The sequence below is a fragment of the Notolepis coatsorum genome (assembly GCF_963971535.1).
Source record: "Notolepis coatsorum genome assembly, chromosome: 20".
NCBI lineage: Eukaryota > Metazoa > Chordata > Actinopteri > Aulopiformes > Paralepididae > Notolepis > Notolepis coatsorum.
The window spans coordinates 61,854,641-61,881,125 of NC_140184.1; the positions used below are offsets into that span (position 1 = coordinate 61,854,641).

The window sequence follows — 26,485 nt, forward strand, 5'->3', positions numbered from 1 at the left end:
GATGTGAAACCAACTTGCAAGACAATTTTCAGAGAAATGTGACATTAAATAACCATCTCATCTCATGTCTCCTCTCCCTCCTCGGTCGCCTATTAAATTGATTACAGATACATTTTTCATGACTCGAGAGAGAGGGAGGAATGAACACAATTTCTGTCATTATTAACCCTTAAGAGACCCACCATAGACCCATGTTTGTATTTTTTTTTTTATGGGGGGGGGGGGGTCTTTACGGGGAGATAGCAGGTCAACAATAGATGCCACATAGAAGTGGTGACATCATCTGAAAGCTGGGAACCTGAAGATTAAGCTAATCTAAAGTCTTTCTAGTCATACATCTGTAATAAACATTGTATTTGTTAGGCACCCATTACAATTTGTGTATAATGGCTTGGAACATTCTGATCAAAGTGTCAATTATGCCTCATAAGTTGTTGCAGCAATTTTTGGGTTGACAATTTGTTACACAGATTTGGTGCAAAATGTAATAATTTTGACCCGTTGAGAATGAATAATAATAATAATAAACATGGTCAGAAATCCCTCCAAAATACCACATTCAGAAAACCTCCAGGAACACGTCACCATAGAAAAATGAATCCTGTGATTTGGTATAAAATAGCATTTTCTGTTCTGGAAATTGCTCAGAATCCCCCCTATTGACAATATAATTAGGCTATAATCATAGAAACTAGGGATGTCCGATATTATCGGCCGACCGATATTATCGGCCGATATCGGCAGTAAAATGTGATATCGGAGAATATCGGTATCGGTTAAAAAAAAAAAAAAAACAATAACAATATTTGTTATATATATATCCAGTGAAATTATTAGTTACCTGAAATTATTCAGTTTTTTGGACGGGGAAACCCTGCATATATCGGTATCGGTTGATATCGGTATCGGAAATTAAGAGTTGGACAATATCGGAATATCGGTATCGGTAAAAAAGCCAATATCGAGCATCCCTAATAGAAACCATTTTCATTCAGATATATTGAGGTGAGCGGTCAAGGGACCCATTTGAAAATGGCCATGGCAGTCTTTCCCTTGTCACTTTGGAGCATTAGGTAGCCCCCTTCCCGGAGAGCTAGCATGCCATGGTTGAATTCCTATGGTGGTCTAGTTTCAAATGACACCAGCATCTTCATTCTAGCTTTAAGACTGAAACTGCTACAGCCTCTGAAAGACGGCTGGGAGCCGGGGACGCCCCAGCGGGTCTCTGAGGGTTAACGAGGATCTGTCCCTATCCATCTCATCATCAACACTATCGATTTACCGTGTGTGACAAGATTCAAATTCCTAAGGCACAATCAGGGATTGCAGTATGATGGTGCCATCTGTCGAAACACTGCGTCACGTTTAGAAAATGGGAATGTTGTTTCCCCGTTACATGGCAGAGCGGGGGACTGCGATAACAAATGGCTGGGCTGCAGCAGTCTTCGTACCTGGAACCTCTCGTCTGTCTCGTTCTCTCCGATCTGGCGCAGGAGGTCTCCGCTGGCCTGGCCGATACTGCCCGCTGCTGTCAGCACTGTCTGCCGGGGCTGGAGAGACAGACAGACACACACACACACAGTTGTTAAGTCAACTCAGAGAAGAGGGGAACAGAATGTCACCTGAAAGTACACAACCCCTACAGTCTTTAACTATGAATGCAAAGCAGTTTTTTTTGGTTCTTTGTCTCGATTTGTCTTAAATTACACTACTGTAACAGGAGCGTGAAGCTTGAAGTTGAGTAGTAAAGGAGATTGGACCTAATCAGTGATGTTATCAAAGATACATGTGGGCATACATAGAACAGCAACCCCTTCTTTATGGAAATAGTATTCACATGGTATTCACACCGGTCAGCCTATGATATAAAATAAATATGACTTTCTATTTCTTCCAACATGGCTGCCTATAACCATTGGTAAGCACTTTTGAAAGAAAATGTCTTAACCTATGTGTAGTAGTAGAGTAGGTAAAAGATTGGAGAAACACTCAATCTCATCAAGATGTATGAGTTAGGCTAGATGTACGAGTTAGGGTTATGGTTAGATATACGAGTTGGGGTTAGGGTTACGTATATGAGTTAGGGTTAGCAGACCAACATCCCCCTCCAGACAGACTACGGCAAGGGGAACATTCTCATCCAGCCAACGCAGGTGGATGTTGAGGCTCTATTATTCATCAGGACACGTATGAATGATTCACAACCATCAGCATCCTCCCCAGTGTCTCGCTACTACAGCACTCCCAACGTAAACAGCACCACTGGCTATCGTCAGTCGAGGCTGAAAATCACATGTTGTGGTTCTGGAGGAGGACACCAGGCAGCTGGACATGTCAAACGGAAGAGGATATTAATATAATTAGGTCTGTAGAGGAGCAGTGTTGTTAGCGGAGGATCAGATTACCCTGCGGAGTGATGAGGCTATAGGGGGCTGCTGTGCCAAGGCTGGCCCCCAGGTTACTTGGTGGTAGATCTGATACATGCCGTTTACACACGGTTGTTGCACCCAATTTAGATGTTCTGCAAATGACTGCCAGGCGATTAGAGAGACCAACTCGTTACTGAAACGTCACAGGTTCAATCCACCCGCAGCAGCCGAAGTGTTCATCCCTGTTCAAGTGTCCTTTTAGCAAGACACTGCACTATAGCTGGCACAGGGGTGCCACAAGACCCTGCAACCTGCCCCCGGGTCAAATGCTTACATGTACACATCAAGGAAACTATAAAAGAAGGAATGGTCATTACGTCACTGTGTAACGCGTGAACCCACATTAGGTGGCAAGTGTGGGAACTTTCAGTTTGACAGACATTGAATTAAATGGCCATATCCTCGTTTATTACCCGTTCATTTAAACGGGTTATTACCTCGGATGTCAGAATCATCTGCAAATTCGTTTCATTGTTAACTAGCTAACGTTTAATAATATAGGTTGATGAAAGATTTCTCAGATGGCTGCTTTATTTTTTGTATTATTTACATCTGCCACTACTACATCTGGCCCCTGTAAATGTCTCAACTCAACCCCCTCCGATGTACAGTAAATGACGAAGTATGGTTTTGTCAATATTCCAATGTACAGTTTTGCTGGTACACTCACCTCTCCGGACTCTGGCTCCACGGCCTTCAGGAGGTCGGACACGGCCCCCGCCAGCGTCCTGGCCGCCCTCATCAGGTTGTTCCCTCCACCCATCTCGTCCTCGGTCAGCGCCGCCAGCAGCTTGACACCCTTGGACATCTCCGTCAGGTTGGAGGAGATGGTGGTGATGGCGCAGCCCACCGCCGTGTAGTCCGTGTCAGTGGGGTCGCCTGGGAGGGGAGAGTCAATATATGTATTGGTCATGTGCACAGTTAGTTACAGTTACACCGTACAATGAAAATATGACTTTGCTAGTCCACCCTTCACACAGAATCACAAAATATAGACTTAAACTAGAATTTAAATATTAAGAAAAAGTTGAATGCTAAAATAAAGTCTTAAAAAGATAACAAATTATGAGAGATGGCTATAAGATAAGGGTGAAAACAAAGAAAGAGAGAGATACATACATACTGCAAAACAAAAATAGCATCATACAGTATCGTACAAGTCATTACATTTTCTATTAAGAAAATAATATTTTCTTTAAAGGCTTAAAAAACGAATAGTGTGAAAATCTTACTACCGGTAGTGTCAATACAACTAGGTTTGTTTGTTTGAAGTGACTAGAGGAGCACTTCACACCATTTTCTTTTTAAAACTGTACAGTATGAGTATCAAGTCAAGTCAAGAGTTTTATTTGTCACGGCATACAAGTATACAATGAAATGCGGGTGGTCTTGCCCGCGACGATGTGCAATACAGTGGTACAACATATAATAGAATCCAATAAAAAAAAAAAACATTGTGCAATAAACAGGTAACAGTTAACATGGTGTGACATCTCGGTATCTGTACATAGTTATTTACAGAGCATATAGGACATGCTAGGTAGCTTTAGTAGTGCAATACACTGTTCCTGTTGTTATACTAATTTAAAGTGGCCTTTCCTCTTGGCCATAAGTGTGCGTGTGTGCGGCATGAGTGTGTGCCCGCTCTTGTTAAAGTGTTAAAGTGGCTGCTAGTGTGTGAGCGTGCTCAGCGTGCGTGTCTTGTGTGTGCTTGTGTGTGCTTGTGTGTGGATAGTTCAGTTTCTGTGTCTCTCAATGTTCATTGTTCAAGGCTCTGATGGCCTGGGGGAAGAAGCTTAGCCTAAGCCTCTCCGTCCTAGTAGCTGGGGTTCGCAGGCGTCTGCCTGACCTCAGCAGCTGGAACAGGCTGTTATTGGGGTGGTGGGGGTCTTTCATTATCCTGCAGGCTCTGGATTTGCACCTATTGTTGTATAGAGCCTGCAGGGGAGGTAGCGCAATACCCGTGGTATGCTCGGCTGAGCGCACCACTCTCTGTAGGGCCTTCTTGTCCTGTGCCGTGCTGTTTCCATACCAGGCAGTGATGTTTCCGGTCAAGATGCTCTCTACAGCTCCTGAGTAGAAGGACTGGAGTATCTTCCCCGATACTCTGAACTTCCTTAACTGTCTCAGGTGGTAGAGGCGCTGCTTCGCTGAGCAGTTGTCATGCCAACCAGTATCCTCTTCACTGACTTTTGGATCAAAACAGCTAAATTTGACAATCCGAGTACGAGTATCTAGGAGCTGGATCACAGCCAGTACCAATACTACAGATGCTATTAGTACACCTGGACAAGTACTGCATTTTGAGAAAAGGCAAATCCCTCTATTTACTTCACACTATCACTTCTGAGAAATTCCTTAATAAAAACAACCTGAATTATACCAAAAAGTATGGTTACAAATTCTCACACCGACCACACAAAGGCACCCGTTGAATTAGTTGTTAAAAGAACACGCAAACATTTTGGGAAATTAGCTTATCCTCTTCTCCAGAGCGAGACCATACCAGAAGATAGATACCAGTTACCTCTCTGTGCGTTCAGTAGAAAGCTATCTGGCTGCATATTGTTAGCCTAGCTTAGCACAATGAATGGAAGCGGATATGACCGGTTAGCCTTCGGGAGAGGTGTTTAGTTGGACAATGCCTAGGCTAACCGGTCATGTCTGCTTCCATTCATTGTTTTCTACTGAACGCACAGAGAGGAAACTGGTATCCATCTTCTTGTCTCTCTCTGGAGAAGACGGTAATTCCCAAAATGTTGGGGTGTTCCTTTAAGATGGAGATCTTTTGAGTTCACAGATGCTAAGAGCGGCAGAGAGATAAAATCTGATGGAAACTAAACTCATGCGTGTAAGAGCAAGACTGAACAAATTCAGATCAATAGATATCAAATAAAGAGCTAGGACTGAGTCCAGTCACGACAACAGGAGAGCAAGCAGATAGGAAGGCCAGTTAACCAGCTCATGCCCTCCTGACCCGTCCTTATTGGCCCCCTGTCAAGAGCCACTGAACCCCCGCCAACTGCCTGGCCAATCGACAACGAGTCTCCAACATTTATCACTCAGTATTAGATATACGGCCACTCAATATAATGCATCAAGTTGAATGGTCAGAGTGCCACGAGGGTGACAAAGGTTAAGTGAAAAGGGTCAAATCTCCATATTAGTGAAAAGGACAGATAACCAAGCCAAGCAGACCTCGGAGTGGCATCAAACCAATGGATAGGTGACGGATAAATCAGAGAGGAGAATCAGTCCGCCAAAAAGAGTGTGCACATGGTCATGGTACTGTAGTGTTAAAGTGTGCAAATGGTAGAGTGTTACAGGGTGTGCACATGGTAGAGTGTTAAATAGTGTGAACCAGGGGCGGCTGATTGATTATGGCGATTTGTGTGTTGCCCTCCCTGCCACAGACGTTTTTTTAATTTTTTTGTATATATATACCGTAATTCCTCTAATAGTAACCGGGTCTCAAATACAAGCCGGGTCTCTATTAATGGCCGGGTGCGCTCTTGAGCTAAGCAATTATAAGCCGGCCTCCTAATACAAGCCGGGTTACTAATATACTGAGCTGCATACTGAGCTAGTTACTTGATTTCACTTTGAAAACGTTGAAATGACCATTCTGCAATCTGTTAATCAAAGTTAATTAAACTATCTTCCATTAGTTGGATGTATGGCCTCTGCAAGGTTGTGTGCAGCCATTTGTTTTTGTAACATCTGCTACATCTGTCCCACGTGTTCTTTGCAGCTCAGTTGTTAGTTCTGCCCCTCTTGACTGTGACAAAAAGGTTTTGAACAAACTTAATGTCATAGCTTGTATTTGATGATCTTCTTCTTTGTTATTTACTTGAATGGTTTGATCATTGATTAATGGAGTAATATGGGGTTCTGATAAACTAAAATAATTTGTTAAAATAACATAAGCTAACATATATTTTTACATCTATGCAAATGCGTGTGCAATATGTATAACTTGAATAAGTAATAAATACAGAAACAACATGTTTAACAATATGTAAATGAGTAGCTACATTTATTTTACATTACATTAACATTTATACGGTCTTTGGCCCTTTGAGGGCAACCATAATGCTGATGTGGCCCTCTGTGAAAATGAGTTTGACACCCCTGGTATAGAGCATCCGATTCCAGTGTCAGCATAGAGCATCACATTTCACAGACATTATAGAGCATCAGATATCACAGTCATTATAGAGCATCACATTTCACAGACATTATAGAGCATCAGATATCACAGTCATTATAGAGCATCACATTTCACAGTCATTATAGAGCATCAAATATCACAGTCATTATAGAGCATCAATAGTAATTTGAGAGCCACTGACCAGCAGTGAGGTTGACAACGGAGGCGGTTCCAGCGGTGATGGCGTCCACCTGGGAGTGGATCTCATGCTTGGACTCATCCACCTTGTTCTGAATCCACACCTTGGACGCCTTGGCACAAGACAGCATACCCCAGGGAACAGGTTTAGCGCTCATGTTTGCATGCACTAAGAGATAATACTAGTTGGCTACACTTTTACAGGTAACACTATTACTGATGCACCATCATTTCCTATGCACATTAGAAAGCATCACTATCATTAGAAGTGAAATGGGACTCTGAAAGATGTGTGTGTGTGGGTGTGTGTGTGTGTGTGTGTGTGTGTGTGTGTGCTCAACATTAGAGTGTTGGCGTATGGGTACATGTGTACAGCCGAGAAGCCTCAAACAGAAGGGCCAACACCCCCCCCCCCCCCCCCCCCCACCCCTGCAATTATTGTCCATGATTTCAAAACATCAAACACTGCACCTCAAAAGCGTTGGGAGCCTAACGCTCACCTTTTAAGCTGAACTCACTCCCAACTTCAACGTGCCACGTCTGCAACTTACATTTTTATTTAACAATTAAGATTATACAACATTTTACATTAGAGTTATAAAACACCAACAAAAAATAAATAAAAAAAACTGATACAAAAACACACATAAAATAATACAGTGACATGGTGTGAGCATTCTTCCATTTTATGTTATTGGCCTCATGTTCTGGTTCCAGTCTGTGGTGTCGTTCGCTTTCTCTTATATTCCTCCCATTTTTTGCTGAATTTCTCTTCCTGTACCCTCAGTATGTGTGTAAACCTTTCCATTTCATAGATTTCCTCTACTACCCCCAGCCACTGCTCCTTTGTAGGTGGATCCACCTTGTAACATGCTCTAGTTATCGTTTTCTTACTGGCTACCAGTAGTGTCTTTACTAGGTATTTATCCTCTCCTTGTATGTTTTCCTGTGTCAGATTCCTCAGATATAGTACCAATCCCGTCTTGGGCACTTCATAACCTAATACCTCCTTTAATGTCTCCCATATTCCTTCCCAATATTCCCTTAACTTTTGACACTTCCAAAATATGTGTGTGTGTGATTCGCCCCCTCCTGACCACATAGCCTCCAACATGCTTTCTGTGCTGGCGCGTATCTCCCCTTCATCTCTGGTGTTATGAAGTATCTAATAATATTTTTCCATTAAAACTCCCTCCATACCCTTGAACCAATGGCTGAGTGTTGTACCTCACACACATTGTACCATTCTTCCTCTGTCATCTCGATCTCTAGTTCCCTTTCCCACTTTTCTTTTACATACATTGTTGAATTACCCCTACATCCCAGCAGAGCTTGATAGAGAGCTAAGATCACCCTACCTTTTCCCCCTTCATATGCCTTAACCATTATCTTGATTACTCCATTCTGTTCATTATTCTTATCTGTTTTTATTTACTTATCATAGTAATCTCTAATCTGTAAGTATCTGAAGTGATCTCCTCTCTCCAGACCAAACCTATTTTCTTTTTTTATCCACTTTTTCTCCTTATTTTCTATTTTTCTCCCATCCCAATTTCGCCTTGCCAATTCTCCCTTCAATTCTCCCCTCCCCTGTCTCGAACATTGCTAGACTATGCCTCCCACTGGTCGGCTGCAGTGAGGACCAAGCCTTGCATCACGTGTCCCCTTCGGTACACGAGGAGGCAGCTGTCGCATCTTTTCACCTGAACAGCGCAATCTCTCAGTGGCGAGGAGTAACGCGTGGGAGGCTCACGCTGTCCCCGATACTTCCTGATTCTGCTGTACAGGCGCACCAACCGACCTGTAGGAGTCACTGTCCACAACGTCCAATCCCCACCCACCGGCTTTCCCACCCCTAACACTGCCAATTGTGTTAGTATGAACGACCGGCCAAGCCAGTAGCAACGCCGAGAGCTGGGCTCGAACCCAGCATCTCCTGCGTTAGTTTATTGTTTATTGTTTAAAAGGATCCCCATTAGCTGTCACCTAAGTGGCGAGCTAGTCTTCCTGGGGTCCACACAGAAAGACAACAGAAAACACAAAACATAACATGAGATACATATGACAATCACAATTAACAATGATAATCTAAAAACAGTGAAACATTGTAGACATCATTATCAACATCAGAATATTTAGCTCACATATTTATTTAAGTAGTGCATTCTCAGGTGGTATTTGAAAGACACTTTACTATTCAATTTACTTATGTTCAGTGGGCAGTTATTCCAATGATTGATGGCACGATAAACAACAGTCCTCTTTAAAGCATTTGATTTTGGACGTGGTAACATAATCTGTCCATCATCAGCTGACCTAGTAAAATAAGAATGAACCTGACTGCATCTGACAATTAGTTTGTATAAGAAAACAGGTTGAGACGAAAAGACAGTGTTCCTGAAAAATTTAACTGTGTTGAAAACCAGCCTATTCTCTACCGTTAACCATGAGAGTTGCCGGTGCATAGTGATGGTGTTTGTTCTCATGGAACAATGTAAAACTAACCTTGCAGCTCTGTTCTGGGCAGTTTGCAATTTCTTTAGTTGACCTTTGGATGCAGAGGACCATACTGGTGCACAATAATCCAGGTGACATAAAATTAAAGATTTCGCCACCTGTCCCACAATATATGTAGGGACACAAGAAAGACATTTCCTCACCATGGAGATACCACTCCCCATCTTCTTCACTATGGTATCAATGTGTTCTGCCCACGACAGCTGGCTATCAATTATTATGCCCAGTAATTTAACTTTATTTACCTGTTATTTTTTTTTTTATCCACTTTTTCTCCCATTTTTCTATATTTTCTCCCATCCCAATTTCGTATCATCCAATTCAACCCTCCCCTGTCACGAACGCTGTTTCTTGCCTCCCACAAGCCGGCTGCAATGTGGACTAAGTCATACATAGCACAAGTCCCCTCCGGTACTTGAGGTAACAGCAGTCGCATCTTTTCACCTGCGCAGCTCGATCTCTCAGTGGCGAGGAGTAACGCGTGGGAGGCTCACGCTGCCCCCGACACTTCCTGATTCTACTGCGCAGGCGCACCAACCGACCTGTAGGAGTCGCTGTCCACAACGCCCGATCCCCACCCATCAGTTTCCCACCCCCTAATACGGCCAATGTGTATTAGTACAGACGACCAGCTAAACTGAAAGCAAATGTGGAGCGCTGGGCTCGAACAGGCAAGCCCAGCGTCTCCAGATTTTGTGGCGAGCGCCTTGCCCACTACGCCACGTAGCCGCCCACCTTTATTTACCTGTTCTATGGGTTCGTCAGACACGTTCAAACTCATTTTTGGTATTGATGACAATTTATGACTCGAACCCAAGATAATTTATTCGGTTTTTGAGATGTTTAGTACCAACTTATTCCGTTTTATCCAATCAAACACCATATTTAACTCAGCTGATAAAACATTGTCCAGTTCACTGACAGTTTTTGCAGCATAGTACAATGTGGAATCATCAGCATACATTTGTACAGTTGCTTTACACAGAACTGATGGTAAGTCGTTTGTGAAGATGGCGTATAGGAGTGGTTAGTGGCGAGCGCCTTGCCCACTGCGCCACTCGGCCACCTCAGACCAAACCTATCTTTTATATATTGGAAACTCTGCATCTCCCCTTTTTCTACCATCGTGCATATTGCTGTAATGCCCCCCCGTTCCCATCTTTTGAACCCATGACATCTATGCCCGGTTTAAATTTACTGTCATGTGTTATCCACCTCAGAATTTTTGTCTCTTTTCCTAGTTTGTATCCCTTTACTATCGTGTTCCAAATGTTTAAAGTGAATTTGGTAATTGGGTCTAATAGATGTTCCTGTCTTCTAAATAGTTCCTTGTCCCCTACTAGTGCCCGAGTGTGATATCCCTCCCCCTCCATTTCAATGTCTTTCCATCTGGCTGCATAGTTCACGTTGCACCAACATGTCACCGCTCTGAGCTGTGCTGCGTAGTAGTAATCCTTGAGACTGGGTACTGCCATTCCTCCTCTCTCCTTTGGTAGCTGCAGAGTCACAAATCTGATCCTTGGTTTCTTTCCCCCCCAAATAAACCTTGATATCAATTTATCCCATTCTCTAAATTGGTTCTGTGGTATTGGTAGTAGGGCTGGGCGATTCTTGCTAAAATGTGAATCACGATTTTTCTCTCTAAGAATTGAGATCACGATTCTCTCACGATTCTTATTTTTTTCAATAAAATCATTAAAAAAGTAAAGTAAAAAAAATATATATATATTTAATAATTTTTTTTTAATAGAAATGAGATTGCATAGGTCTATGGTCGAGATCGCATTTTTTTTTTATTAATTGCCCAGCCCTAATTGGTAGGTATGGGTAAAGATTGGTATAGATACAGCAGTCTTGGTAATATGTTCATCTTGATAATTTCAATCCTCGAGCTGAAGTCCAGGGGAAGTACTGTCCACCTTCCTAGATCCCGCTTGATGTTCTGATTGATCTGTGTATAGTTTGCGTTATATAACTTCTCCACCCCTTTTGTAATGTTCACAGTATTGACTCCTTGGTTTTCTATGGTAGTGTATCAACAATTGCTAGTTAACATGTCTGCAAGCTAGACACGTTGCCCCTAGTGTTTTTCGATGCTTCCAGTCACAGTGTGAACACCCCCTTTGTGTTTATGTGTGTGTGTGTGTGTGTGTGTGTGTGTGTGTGTGTGTGTGCGTTGTATGTCTTACCATGTCTTGTCCCAGGGGGGGCAGGTCATCTATCTCTCCGAGATCTATCTGAGCCTGCTGTACAGCCTGCATGCTGCTGTTGATAGTTCCCATCAGAGCCTGCTGAGCTGAACTCTGACCACACGCGCGCACACACACACACACACACACACACACACACACACACACACACACACACACACACACACACACACACACACACACACACACACACACACACACACACACACACACACACACACGAGAAAGAAGAAAAGAATAGCAAAGGTTTATTGTCATTCTAAAACAGTACACAGTAGTAACAAAATGGCGTTCCTTCAGGACCACGGTGTACTAAACAAATACAAAGCATGTGGGACAGGACTACACCTAGAGAGGAAGTAACAAGACAGTAAGGTGCAATAGAAGACTACACAGGAAAACTGCAGCATCAGTCGATAGACTAAGCAAACTATGTTCATTTGTCAAAGCAGATGACTTAGAGAAGTTCTCTCCTCCTCTCAAGCATGGAGCAATAACAGAGATTTTGGTTTAAAGAAGACTTTGTGAAGAGAGTATAGTATATAACAACAAATTTAGCATTGAGAGCACACCGTGTTTGTTGTTCTTCTGTACTACTGTGGATGTTTGTATGTCATGTTGTATGTTTATTATGTTATGTTTGATCTCAATGGAACCTCCTGGTAAAATAAAAGTTAAAATTAAAAGAAATACGCCATTTGATAAATCCAAATCGCGATAAAGTAACTCGAGTGCTAACATTAGTTTTTAGCACACGTTGGCACCCAGTGGGAATCCAATCCCTAATCCTGGCAGGCAGCATCAGTTGAGCTACAGGACCCACTCGGGGGCTCACTGACCAGGGGAGGCATGTGTCCGCGGTGCATCTGGCCCATGGTGATCTGCTGCTGGGCGGAGGGCATGGAGCCCATGCTGAGCGCCTCGGTGCCGATGGAGCCGGACCGGATCACGCCTGGCAGGGCCACAGAGCCGTGCTCCACGCGCCCCACCCGGTTAAACTGCTGCTGCAGGATGGTGGACCTAGGCAGCAGGCAGAGAGGACAGTTTGGTTTGATTCAAGATACACCTACGAGGTGTGAGTTCTTCTTGTTGAATTCTATCTAGGGAGGAAGGAAGGAAGGAAGGAAGGAAGGAAGGAAGGAAGGGAAGAAGATAGAAAGAAGTATGACCAGTAACATCATGATTAGAATGTTAACTTCTTAAAATTCGAATTACAATGGTGTGACACCTCAAACGGTTAATATTCAATATTTATCACAAGAGCATTTCTCAGCAACTGTAGCCACACAGTGTTCGTTACAACTCAGTGCATGTTGTCCTCCATCCTGGTGGCTCAGCGAGCTGCGTTGTGTACAACAGCGCTGTGGTTCCATTCCTTCATTGTATACAAGTTAACCTGTCTCTGCCTCTCCGTTATTTCCCATCACTCTCCTTAATGTCCAATAAAACAGAAATGCCTTTAGAATAAAATTAAAAGACCATTGTCCACTTGTTTCTTGTTTTTTCTTTTTGTTTTCTATGGTATTTTTAATTATGTATATGTTCTGGGCCCCCTTTAGATGTGGGTCTGGTGGTTGTGGGCTCGGACTGGGGGGGCCGTGGTTCGGAGTCTCTGCCTGCGGGTCGAGGCATTAAAGAGGCGTGATGCTTTGGCTCGTGGGGGCGCCGGACTGCAGATCCCCCGGGGTCGGGGTTCGCGGCTGCCGGGCCTGTAGATGGAGGGGGTTCAGGAAACCCACTATGTTTGTGTTCTGGGCGCCTTTTGATTGTGTCGGAGTGTCACAGGCTAGGGGGGGGGGGGGGGGGGGGCCCTTGGTTCGGGCCCTCGGCGGGTCGGGGTGTTAAAGAGGCGTGGCGCTCTGGCTCGCCGGGGTACCGGACTTGGGGCTCTCGAGGGTGGGGGGGGCTGTGGCTGTGATGGGTGGTGAGGGAGGGGGCTTAGGGTGTTAATTGTACAATCTATTCTATTTATTGTCTAGTCATAGTAGTGTTGAGTCGATATTTTTGGTGTCTTTTTACTATTATTATTGTTGTATGTATTGTATTATTGTTATTATGTTGTGAACTGTGTTGTTTCATGTTTGAAAATGTAAAAAATTTGATCACAAAAAAAAAGAATAAAATTAAGAGGAAAGAAAGATCACCTGACAAACGTATTGTGTGTGTGTGTGTGTGTGTGTGCGTGTGTGTGCGTGTGTGCGTGTGTGCGTGTGTGCGTGTGTGCGTGCGTGTGTGTGTGCGTGCGTGCATACACATCTAGGACACAAAGCTTTGTTTCTGTTAGTATTTCTCAGATGAGGCCTCCTAGTTTTTGGTTTCCTGTGTTTGCAAAAATAAAGCCTTTGCTTCGGGTCTCTGAAGACAAGCTCCAATAAAGAAAGAAAGACTGAAAGAAAGACAAGAAGATAATATAAACTGATTCGTTACTTAATGGTCTGCCAGTGTAAATAAATCAACCAATACACAACATCTAAATCAGGAAATGTTCGGATAAGAGTCTTTTGTTCCTTTTGGCGCGCGTCGCCACATCCAGATAAATCAATTAATACACAACATCTGAAACAGGAAATGTTCAGATAAGAGTTGTTTGTTCCATGTGGTGCGCGGTATTATCTCTACTGAGACTGAGTGCAACAGAGGAAGTGCTCATGTGGGGAGATGAGGTTCCAGCAGGGCATGTGAGCGGCGCGGGGAGCGGAGCGGGCGGTTTTGACGTGAGCAACGGAGTGGATTTTAAAATGGGTCGGCGCGACGTCCGGAGCGAGAGTTCTCCTCCGCTCCAATCCGCTCTGGGCCGCTCAGTGGTTTAACACTGATGTAATATACTGTACATACAAGTACAATGCCAAAGCAACAGGTGGCGATGTACAAACATGAAGGCCATTTTCAACCAATGAGAAGGGTGAACCGTCACTCACATCCTGCTAGACCAAAGTATATTCCGCCATTGTTGTTGATGTTAGCTTACATGCTAACGTGAATGGCAGCGACCATAGCATTGTGGCTAGGCTAGCTACCATCGCTTAGTAGAGCTAGTTGAATGGATAAACAACGTTATTTAACATTGCAGAATGGGTACAATTACAATACGGCTCAATACAAACAATTGTTAAGGGGCCCAGGGGGTGTAGACTGTTATAGTTTGGTCAAATCAAGCTCATTTACATCATGCTCCAAAAAAAAATTTATTCTGCTGAGCGAGCTGTGGAGCGATGTGGAGCGGGGAGCGCTTGATTCGTAAATGAAGGTGAGCGGAGCGGTGAGCGACTTGGGGGGGGGGGGGCGGGCCAACATGAGCGGATGGGACCGGAACCAGACGTCTAGAGCGAAGAGCGGATTTTTCGAGCACTCCGCTCCGCTCACATGCTCTGGGTTCCAGTGAGATGTTGGCCTAATAAGCAAATGTGGTGTGGTGGTCTTGAGAGAGACTGGTCAGGAAGCAAAAAAAAAAAAACCACAGCAGTGTCTTTTGAAGGTAACATCCTGAGTATTTCTTGCTCTTAAGTCAATTTGTATCACTTGGGAGTGTGAACAGAATGCTTCAACCGAAGAAGTACGAGGGGGAAAGAATAAATGTAAGTGTGAGTCACCGGAGATTAAATGTGTTGGAAAGCAACATGTATCTCACACACTGTTTTGCAAACGCACATCGTCGCTGGAGATATGTATAGTACAGAATTCTATTTTGCAGTTGAAGGTGTGAAACCCTGAGAGAAGAGCTTTGAACATTTCAAAGTCTTAAAAAGCTCTTGTTTCATCTACAAATGCCTACATGGACTAGCTCCTCCTCCTGTACAGGAATTCATCTACAAAAAAAGAAACACTCGACTCTGCACCAGGTCAGACACCAGAGGTGACTGCATGGTCCAATGTAGACTGACCACGTTTGGCCAAAACGTCCTGTCCATAAAAGGCAGTCAAACATGGAACAGTCTCTCCATTTCCATAAGGGAAAGCCCCACCCTTGCTTCTTTTAGAAACAAAAAAAATTGCTGAAGACCAACCAGTCATGTGAACACATGTGACATATCTCTAGCCACTAGTATTTCTGTGTATTGCTGTTATGTATTTAGGCTGGTAAAGCTATGCCTCCTAAAGTGTGAAAACGGAAGTACAGGAAGTACCGGCTACAGGCTTTCCGGTTTCGACAAAACAATTATAGAAACGTGTGAAGTGCACAATATTTCCTCGTTTAACACTTTCAGAAGCTTAATCTTGATTTACCGCTTGAATGCCCACCATCCACTTCAATGTTAGCGTTAATAACACCTAATCTATGTTTTAAATTATGGCTATGTGTCTAATCTGCCCATCGCTTATCAATGAGTAGTTTTCCAGTCAACATTGTCGAAGCGGATTGTTTTTTTATCGGTTCATTTTCGTTTTATAGCATTTTGAAAAGCCCTCGTTTTCAAGGAAAATATAAATATTCCATGATAATCGCCCTTTTCTGGAATATTCTAGAATACACAAAAACGTTGAAATTTTTCGGCCTATTTATGAATCGTTTTCAAATAAACGCTAGATTATCGATAGTATATGTGTACGTATGCACGCTTATGGAAACAAATGAGTGCCAGAAGTATTTGAATTTAATCAGACACCGCATTTATAGCATTGAAAATAATAACTTTGAAAACATGTATCTGAATTTGAAAACATGTATCTGAATTTTTTCAGACACCGCATTTTTGTATCTGAATTTTTTCAGACACCACATTTATAGTTTCAGACACCGAATTTATAGCATTGAAAATAAATACTTTGAAAATCATGTATCTGAATTTCTTTGCTCCGAATTTACCTATGCGAAATAAAAATGCAGTGTTAATAAAACAATTCGAATGCATAATAAAATTCAATTCGACGCCAAAAAAAAAATTCAATGCATAATTGCGGTGTATATAATTCGATGTCAAAAATTCGATGCATAATTGCGGTGTATGGAATTCGATGTAAAAAACCAACATCCGGGTTACCCAGACAGGATAAGCAATCGAGCTGGATGTGAGATGCATCCAGCTGCAGAACCACAGCACCAGCAGGCTGGGGTCCCGCAGGCTGAGGTCCCACAGGCTGAGGTCCTGCACGCTTCCATTGGCTGATTTGGGTCACGTGACCGTCCCACCCAATGGCTGAATTGGAGTGTTGCACTGCGGGCATTGGCTGATTTGGGTCACGTTGCACTGCGGGATTGATTGATTGATTGATTGAAAACTTTATTAACAGATTGCAGAATGGGTACACGTGACCGCCACAGGCCCTGATTGATTGATTGAAAACTTTATTAACAGATTGTAGAATGGGTACAGTGACCGATTGATTGATTGTTTGATTGATTGATTGATTGATTGAAAACTTTATTAACAGATTGCAGAATGGGTACAGTGACGTCACAGGCCCGGATTGATTGATTGATTGAAAACTTTATTAACAGATTGCAGAATGGGTATAGAGGTGGGATCGGTGTGAGAGGTGATAGGTGTGAGAGGTGGGATAGATGGGATAGGTGTGATAGGTGTGATAGGTGTGAGAGGTGTGAGAGGTGTGATAGGTGTGATAGGTGTGATAGGTGTGATAGGTGGGATCGGTGTGATAGGTGTGAGAGGTGTGATAGGTGGGATCGGTGTGATAGGTGTGATAGGTATGATAGGTGTGAGAGGTGTGAGAGGTGTGATAGGTGGGAGAGGTGTGATAGGTGTGATATGTGTGAGAGGTGTGATAGGTGTGAGAGGTGTGATATGTGTGAGAGGTGTGAGAGGTGTGATAGGTGTGAGAGGTGTGATAGGTGTGAGAGGTGTGAGAGGTGTGAGAGGTGTGATAGGTGTGATAGCTGGTCTGACATAAACTCCCTTATGACTGTTTCACAGTCCTTGCTCTCCTTCTCTGCTATCCCTGTAAAAACCAGATTGTCTTGCATAGACCTACACTGTACATCCAGAAGAGATTCCTTCAACTTCCTGTTGTCTATCTCAATTATGTCTACTTTGTTTCCCATGTATTCCACCTTTCCTTTCAGCTCAGCATTATCCTTGACCAGCTCATCAATTTGTCTCTGACTGAACTTTCTTTGAGGCTCTTAATTTCCTGCATCATCAAGTCCAACATATCCAGTTTATCAAGTCTCTTATTGATGGCCTGTAATGTTAGATTCATGTCAACCTCTCTTATTGTCAGCGCTTCCTCCAATGAAGCTTCCTCTGCATCTTCAATGTCAGAACGTGATCTTTTACTCAGTTTGGGCTTAATACAGTCTGTAATCTTCTGTGACTTTGTCTGAATGTTAAGTTTCACAGGCTTCTGTTGCGACATGTTGATATTGTCGTAATGTTTGTCTATAAAATGCTCCATCTGAAACAGCTGTTCAGAAGGATCCAGTGTGCTATCCCTGTGCGGTATTTCAGTACAAGAAATGCCCCTCTACACAGTTAAACAGTTAAACTGGCCTGGGCTGGTAATGCCTGGGCCTGGCCTGATGGTGTAGCCTGGGCCTGGCCTGATGGTGAAGCCTGGGCCTGGCCTGATGGTGGTAGCTGGGCTGGTGATGCCTGGGCCTGGCCTGATGGTGAAGCCTGGACCTGGCCTGATGGTGATAGCTGGGCTGGTGATGCCTGGGCCTGGCCTGATGGTGAAGCCTGGACCTGGCCTGATGGTGGTAGCTGGGCTGGTAATGCCTGGGCCTGGCCTGATGGTGAAGCCTGGGCCTGGCCTGATGGTGAAGCCTGGGCCTGGCCTGAGGTGGTAGCTGGGCTGGTGATGCCTGGGCCTGGCCTGATGGTGAAGCCTGGGCCTGGCCTGATGGTGAAGCCTGGGCCTGGCCTGATGGTGAAGCCTGGGCTGGTGATGCCTGGGCCTGGCCTGATGGTGTAGCCTGGGGCTGGCCTGGTGGCTGGTAGCTGGTAGGCTGGGGCTGGCCTGGTGGTGATGGCTGGTAGCAGTTAGGCTACTACTAGCCTGGTGGCCTGGTGCAGCCTGGTTGGCCTGAGCTGCTGCAGGGCCTGGCCTGGTGGTAGTTGGCTGCTGCTGGAGCCTGGGCCTGGCCGCGTCTATACTTTCCGCAACGGAGCTCGGTTTCCGGGTTCCTCTGATTGGCCGCGACCCCCACGTGACCCGCGCTAGCACGCCACCTTATCCACCGCTGCCGCTACAGCTCGCCTGTGTGTTGTCGCTCGCTTGTGTGTTGACGCGCGCGCGGCAGAAGCGGCATGGACTTGACTTTATGCTGCACTTAGCGCTGACTGAGAAAGTAAACATTACAGTTCTACTTTATAAAATGCTAATTGTAAATATGTTTAAGTCCACTCCACATTACAGTTGATGCGTGATGCTGCTGAGGCGGTCGTTTCTTGACTGGCGTTGCATAAGATTTACATTTAGTCAGCTAGCTGATAACTGCATAAGCAGCATATTAAGATTACTGCGTTTCTTGACTCAGAGTGGCGGCGCAACAATAGCGTTTATTGACTCAGGCGTCTATGCCAAATACAGCTGATAACTGCATAAGGTGCATATTAAGATTAAGATGACTGCGTTTCTTGACTCAGGCGTCTATGCCAAATACAGCTGATAACTGCATAAGCAGCATATTAAGATGACGCGACAATATTATTAAACAAGAGAGCTCTGTCATTGAAGTGGCTGGTGTTACCAACAGCGCGTTTCTTGACTCAGGAAGCGAGCGTCAAACACAGCGGCGAGCGGCAGATAAGGGGGCGTGCTAGCGCGGGTCACGTGGGGGTCGCGGCCAATCAGAGGAACCCGGAAACCGAGCTCCGTTGCGGAAAGTATAGACGCGGCCTGGCCTGGTGTTAGCTGGCTGCTCCTAGCAGGCTTGTTTGTTTATCCAAGCAGGTAATCCAAGCAGATTTCCAGACTAAATCCAGTCAGTATATCACTGAAGGCAATATCAAGCAAGCTTTAGCAAGAAAACCCATAAAAAGCTATAAAACACATTTAAAAGACATTTAAAATCTCAAACGTTACACAGCTGTGAAGCACTTTGAGCTGCAATTCTTTCTTGTATGAAATGTGCTATACACATATTTATTATTATTATTGGGCTGGATATTGTGCTGGGTTGCTAAAAGCAGGTCCATGTATGAGAAACAAGATGAGCTACCCAGTGATGAACAACCTTTCTGAGAAAACTACCATTATTATTAATTAATTGGGGGGTTGTGATGTCACACTGTAGATGGGGCTTCACAAATCTTTGAAGTCACCCGCACATTCTTATTTTATTTTATTGCACTTGTGTTTATTCTATTCTCAATTAAATGTTTCTTATGTTTGACCCCAGAGAGCAGCAGTTGGCTAAGCCACCAAATACTGGGGATCTAAATGACCAAACAAACCACACAGTACATGTCATCGGTCATATGGCGCCCTAGTGCCAGTTTCATAATAAATATGGATCGCCATGAAATAAGGAATTATTATACATGACTATTGTATGCAAGTAGGCTATGTCTAAGCTATTTTACAATATTATACATGAACTGCTTGTTTTTTTTCATCTGTTTATTACTTGTTTTTTATTATTATTTATTTTCAATTTATGTTCGAAATAAATAAACTCATTCATTCAAGATAGAATAGAATAATTGTCATTGCACAGTATACAACGAAATTTCAGGGGAGCTCCCACAGACCGTAGTACAATATATACATACATGAACAACACATATAACACTGTACATAACAGAATATTTTAAATAAAGTGCATGATGAGTGGTAACCAGTGGTGCAGTGCTGGGCAACCGCGGTCAAACGGCGTTTGGGCTTCGAAGTGCGCGCATCCTATTATTATGCAATAATATCCTTGATGATACACTTGGAGCGGTGGACGCAGCGGGAGGTGAAGACGGAGGTGATGTTTGGTAGAGGAGTCCCGACGATCCTGGCTACCGCCTTCACCACCCTCTGTAGAGCCTCTTGCTCTGCCTTTGTGCAGCTGGAGAACCACACCGACACACCGTAGGTCAGCACACTCTCTATAGTTACTGTCTGTACAATACTGCTGTAGGCCTATAATACTTATGTAAATAAGTAAGGCAATTGAAATATATCTGCAGTACAGCTCAATACACACAATTGTTAAGGGGATGCAGACCAGAGAAAGACTTCCGTCTTGTTTACATCAGGGTCCCCCATTTTCAATTCATCATAAATGTACAGTTCCCTCCCCCTTGAATATATTTACTGTATGTCACAAATGTAACAGTACTGCATGGTCTGCATCCCCTTAACAATTGTGTGTATTGAGCTGTACTGCATTCTGCAATCTGTTAATAAAGTTTTCAATCAATCAATCAATCAATCCGGGCCTGTGACGGTCACTGTATCACACCTATCACACCTCGCACATCTCTCACACCTCTCACACCGATCCCACCTATCCCACCTATCACACCTCTCACACCTCTCACACCTATCCCACCTATCACACCTCTCACACCGATCCCACCTCTCACACCTATCACACCTCTCACACCTCTCACACCTATCCCACCTATCCCACCTATCACACCTCTCACACCTATCACACCTCTCACACCTATCACACCTCTCACACCTATCACAGCGATCCCACCTCTCACACCTATCACACCTCTCACACCAATCCCATCTATCACACCGATCCCACCAATCACACCTATCACACCTATCACACCTCTCACATCTATCACACCTCTCACACCTATCACACCTATCACACCTCTATACCCATTCTGCAATCTGTTAATACAGTTTTCAATCAATCAATCAATCAATCCGGGCCTGTGACGTCACTGTACCCATTCTGCAATCTGTTAATAAAGTTTTCAATTAATCAATCAATCAATCAATCCGGGCCTGTGACGTCACTGTACCCATTCTGCAATCTGTTAATAAAGTTTTCAATCAATCAATCAATCAATCAATCAATCAATCAATCCGGGCCTGTCACGGTCACTGTACCCATTCTGCAATCTGTTAATAAAGTTTTCAATCAATCAATCAATCAATCAATACGGGCCTGTCACGGTCACTGTACCCATTCTGCAATCTGTTAATAAAGTTTTCAATCAATCAATCAATCAATCAAACAATCAATCAATCGGTCACTGTACCCATTCTACAATCTGTTAATAAAGTTTTCAATCAATCAATCGGGGCCTGTGGCGGTCACGTGTACCCATTCTGCAATCTGTTAATAAAGTTTTCAATCAATCAATCAATCAATCCCGCAGTGCAACGTGACCCAAATCAGCCAATGCCCGCAGTGCAACACTCCAATTCAGCCATTGGGTGGGACGGTCACGTGACCCAAATCAGCCAATGGAAGCGTGCAGGACCTCAGCCTGCAGGACCTCAGCCTGCAGGACCTCAGCCTGCAGGACCTCAGCCTGCGGGACCACATCCAGCTCGATTGCTTATCCTGTCTGGGCAACCCGGATGTTGGTTTTTTTACATCGAATTCCATACACCGCAATTATGCATTGAATTTTTGACATCGAATTATATACACCGCAATTATGCATTGCATTTTTTTTTTTGGCGTCGAATTGAATTTTATTATGCATTCGAATTGTTTTATTAACACTGCATTTTTATTTCGCATAGGTAAATTCGGAGCAAAGAAATTCAGATACATGATTTTCAAAGTATTTATTTTCAATGCTATAAATTCGGTGTCTGAAACTATAAATGCGGTGTCTGAAAAAATTCAGATACAAAAATGCGGTGTCTGAAAAAATTCAGATACATGTTTTCAAATTCAGATACATGTTTTCAAAGTTATTATTTGCAATGCTATAAATGCGGTGTCTGATTAAATTCAAATACTTCTGGCACTCATTTGCTTCCATACACGCTATATAGGCGATCTGAAAAAACGATTCTCTGATTTCCTCAAAGCGATCGCGCATGTACAGACCCATCACACATAGGGCGGACGCTGAGATCTCAGCGAATACAACTCTGATTATCCCAAGACTTGTAAAATAGATTCCTTACCTCAGATCAGATGTTCTCCAAAAAGATCATTCCAATTCCTGATCGCCATTCCAAAAATCAATCGCTTTTATTGATCCAACGCTACATACTGTACATATGTATTCCACGCTGTTCTGAGGCTCCACAATGAATCCGATCGGCTCGGGTTACATGCCTGAGAAGTAAAATGTGGATTGAGTCCATTCCAAAAGGGTGCATTACCATCTGGGAGACGATAGGGGGCGGTTTTTTCACATCTGAGCTCCTACAGGGGCTGCATACCAACGGGAGACTCGGTTGATGAAATATGAATTCAGATCGCTAATAAAAAAATAAAACGCTAATTGTCGTCGTGGGCATTCAGGCATTGGGCTGATAAAACGTCTTATCACGTTTTGGGCATTGAAAGTGTTAAGCCACTGCAACGGTTTTGCCTGAAGAATTTACTACATGACCGGGACCAGGGGCGTTTTTAGGGTTAGAAAACATTGGGGGCTTCAGCCCAGGGGGGTGGAGGGGGGGGGGGGGGTCACCCCCTCCCACCCTCTTTTTTTTTTTTAAGCACAGAAATACGCAATTTTAGAGTAATTAGAGATGAATACTGAATAACTATAATCATTAGAGGTTCTCAAAGTGAGGTCCAGGTCCATGAGAGGGATCTGGGCAGTCCCCATAGAAAATTCAAAGTTAACAGGACCAAATCATCAGTTTCTTATTTATTTATTTAGCCAGATAAAACATTGATCTGGTCCAAGAAGCCCCAACAGGAGTACAAATATACATATATACACATATATACATCAAAAGTATTACACAATTATTAAAACCTTACACTCAAGGAGCAAAATATAGGCCCAGATTTGCACCCCTACAATGTCAGCCTCACTTTTTGCAAAACAATACACACAGTGATTTGCAAAACACTAAACACACTTGCATTACATTAGACACAGAATGTCAAATTACCACACATATGAGCCAATTGGTTAAACACAGCCATCAGATGCACAAACACACCATTGCTTAATTGTAGATACACAATCAGGTTTAAGCACTATAAAAATGCAGCAGGTGAGTTCACCTGTCTTCAACCAAAATGGAAGGAGAGTGAAGTACTGTACACAGAGAACGTGAAAATACACAATACATTCACCAAACACTACACAAGACAACCAATGATGCAGACTGATGAAAATATAAATGTTCTCCCATTTTCCCAAATCAGTCAACATGTCAACATGGAGAATCACAACAAAAAATTATCTTGCCAGATCCAGCTAGGCAAAGAGATAATGTCTAGTATTTTCTGTTAAAAAAATTTCAAAAAAAAATTGTGTTACTGTAATTTTAACCTGTACTGGATACAGTATTTTATGTTTGTCTGATATTTGCTGAGCTTACAGTGTTATGCACATATTAGCATGAAAACTGGGACATGTATTGTTGTGATTCTTCATGTTGAAATGTTGACTGATTTGGTTATATGGAGAGAACATTTATATTTTCATCAGTCTGCATCATTGATTTGGGTATATGGAGAGAAAATGTTATTTTTTTCATCAGTCTGCATCATTAATTTGGGTATATGTAGATAAATAAATTATATTTTCATCAGTCTACAGCATTGGTCTTGTGTAGTGTTTGGTGAATTTATTGTATATTTGCACATTCTCTGCGTACTTCACTTACAGTACTCTAATCACTGAGAAGTAGAATTGCTAAATGTGTTTTAGGTTAAGCACAGCAGTGTGTGTAACTGGTTCAAACAGAATTAAGTCATTATGTAACGTGTGTTTCATATGGTAACAAAATTAGTGTATGGTTTTGACAAGTGTTTAATTTAGCAAAGGATCTGAGGTGTTCTGATAATTGTGTGTGTGGTTGTGCTAATTGTGTGTTTTGAAACACCGGGCCCCGTTTTCAAAATCATGCTTAGGCAATCGAAAAAAAACTATTGTGTGTTTCATTATATACATATGTTTCAGTCTTCTCATAAAAAAAATATTCGATTTTTGGGTCTTTTCCTGCCTTTGGTCCACTTTGCATTCACATCTCAAATGAACCGCAGCAGGGTTCACTTGCAAGAGTGAATGAGCTTTCACACCACCCCAAACCAACCGGACTATCCGAGGTTCGATTAAAGCTTATTATAGGACACTGGACATGGGTATGGATGGGTCCAGGTGCTGCTGCGTTAAAGTGCACATCTTCAATATCTGTACTATTTAAAAGCACAGTGCAGGACACACTCAAAGGTTATCGCACCTCAGAGATGGCAGTGGACATGTATGACAGGACAAAGGCCATATGTAATGGCCTTTGGATCGAGGAACATACTACCAGCCAAAGGAGGAAGCAGAAAAGGATGGACAAGTATGTAGTTGAGTCATCTTGTGGCACAAGCTCAGACCTCAGCTCAGGAGATCAGCTGAGACAGAGACTGTTCTATCCAGTCGTCGACAGAATGCTGCAAGAGCTTGAGAGCAGGTTCTCATGAGTTGGATAACAACTTATGAGAGGCATACAGGCATGTTATCCATCCTCAGACCAGTTTCTCTCAGTGGAATTGCTGCAACCCCTCGCCACACATTACAATATCCAACTATTGCCAGAGGAGATCACAGTTGCAAAGTGTTTCCTGGTCAGGACAGGCAGAGATGCAGTCCCTACTATCCAAAGTGTCTTTTCCCTCCTGAATGATAATAATAATAATAATGCATTTGATTTATAAGGCGCCTTTCAGGACACTAAAAAAAAAGTCCACAAATCGGTGAATGAAAGAATTATAGGATCAAATGAAAACTACTTACTAACATTTTTTAAAAGTACTAAAAACCAACAAAAAATACCAAACACTAACAAACATTCAGCACAGACAATGGGGATGCTGACATAAAAAAAAAAAAAAAAAAAAAAAATTAAACATGTTTTTTTTTTTTTTTTTTTTTTAGATCCGGGGCTAGGAGAAAAACATCCGGGGCTAAAGCCCCGGAAGCCCAGGGCTAACGACGCCACTGACCGGGACGTTCTAGCTTGTTTGCCGACAGGATTCGGGAAAGGTTTGGTCCGTTCGGAGGCAGCTTCCAGGGGAAGTACTATACAGCGGAAATTCACACTTTCGGCCGTAGTGCTTTACCAGTCTTTATCTCACAGAGGAGATAAAACTGGGAACAAGCTTATTATGTATTTGTAATTATTTTTTACTCTTTTTATGTGTCCTGTTTTTATGTATTTGTACATTTCTTACTGTTTCTATGAGTCCTGTTTTTATGTTTGGGGACAACGGATGGAAATTAGCCTCGTGCTAAATCCGGCAATTTTTACACTCCTCAGTGTTAATTAATTTTGCATTGTCCCGTCCAAATAAACAAATTAAATAAATCTCTCCTCATCATTATACTGGATAACTAGAGTGTTTGAGGAATTACAGTTCCTTCCGATTCTTACACTGCTTCTAGTGCCTCCAATATTTGGCTACATTTCTAAAATGGCCCCAGGCACTGTAGTGGCTTATCAAAGAGGATTTGTTCACATACTTCTTAGGGGACACCGATTCCTCCAGCATGGTCGACTCCTCGTCCCCTTCTAGTCCAAAGCGGTCCTTACTTTGCTTCTGTGGAGAGGAGACGAAATGCACGAAGATTTTCAGGAGCCATTCTACGCTGTATTGCATGTATTGTGTTGCACAATCTTTCTGTTTGGTCGTTTTTTTATGACATCATACTTGTGTCACATACACAACATCTGCCTAAAAAAGCTGCATCAAAATTATTCTCTAAGCAGTGTAACAACATGCAGGTCCACAGCGCTGCTCTACTTTCTTCCATTGTATTGAAACAGTGTTTTTGATGGATGTAGCAACACCACATTTTCTATTATTTATTTATTTCCTTCCATTCAATCTCTGGCCAAATGTCAAGGAGTACATTATGTCATTTCCCCCCTAAAAAGACAAACTAGACAAAACCTATTTTCTATAATAGTACCCTTTAAAATCAAACATA

The 26,485-nt window shown here is 43.0% G+C and overlaps 1 protein-coding gene across 1 annotated transcript in view; it reads right to left on the reverse strand.

The window, feature by feature from the left end:
- LOC311247127 (talin-2) overlaps positions 1-26,485 on the reverse strand; it is a gene marked incomplete at its 3' end in the record, with an annotated part of 264,901 nt that overhangs the window by 184,484 nt on the left and 53,932 nt on the right. Inside the window, exons 11-16 of the mRNA XM_084337443.1 lie at positions 26,018-26,094; positions 12,344-12,524; positions 11,484-11,597; positions 6,782-6,890; positions 3,100-3,308; positions 1,452-1,550 (exon numbers count right to left, since the gene is read on the reverse strand). Of these exons, the coding sequence (XP_084193569.1) occupies positions 1,452-1,550; positions 3,100-3,308; positions 6,782-6,890; positions 11,484-11,597; positions 12,344-12,524; positions 26,018-26,094 (789 nt within the window). The remainder of the gene's footprint in view (positions 1-1,451; positions 1,551-3,099; positions 3,309-6,781; positions 6,891-11,483; positions 11,598-12,343; positions 12,525-26,017; positions 26,095-26,485) is intronic.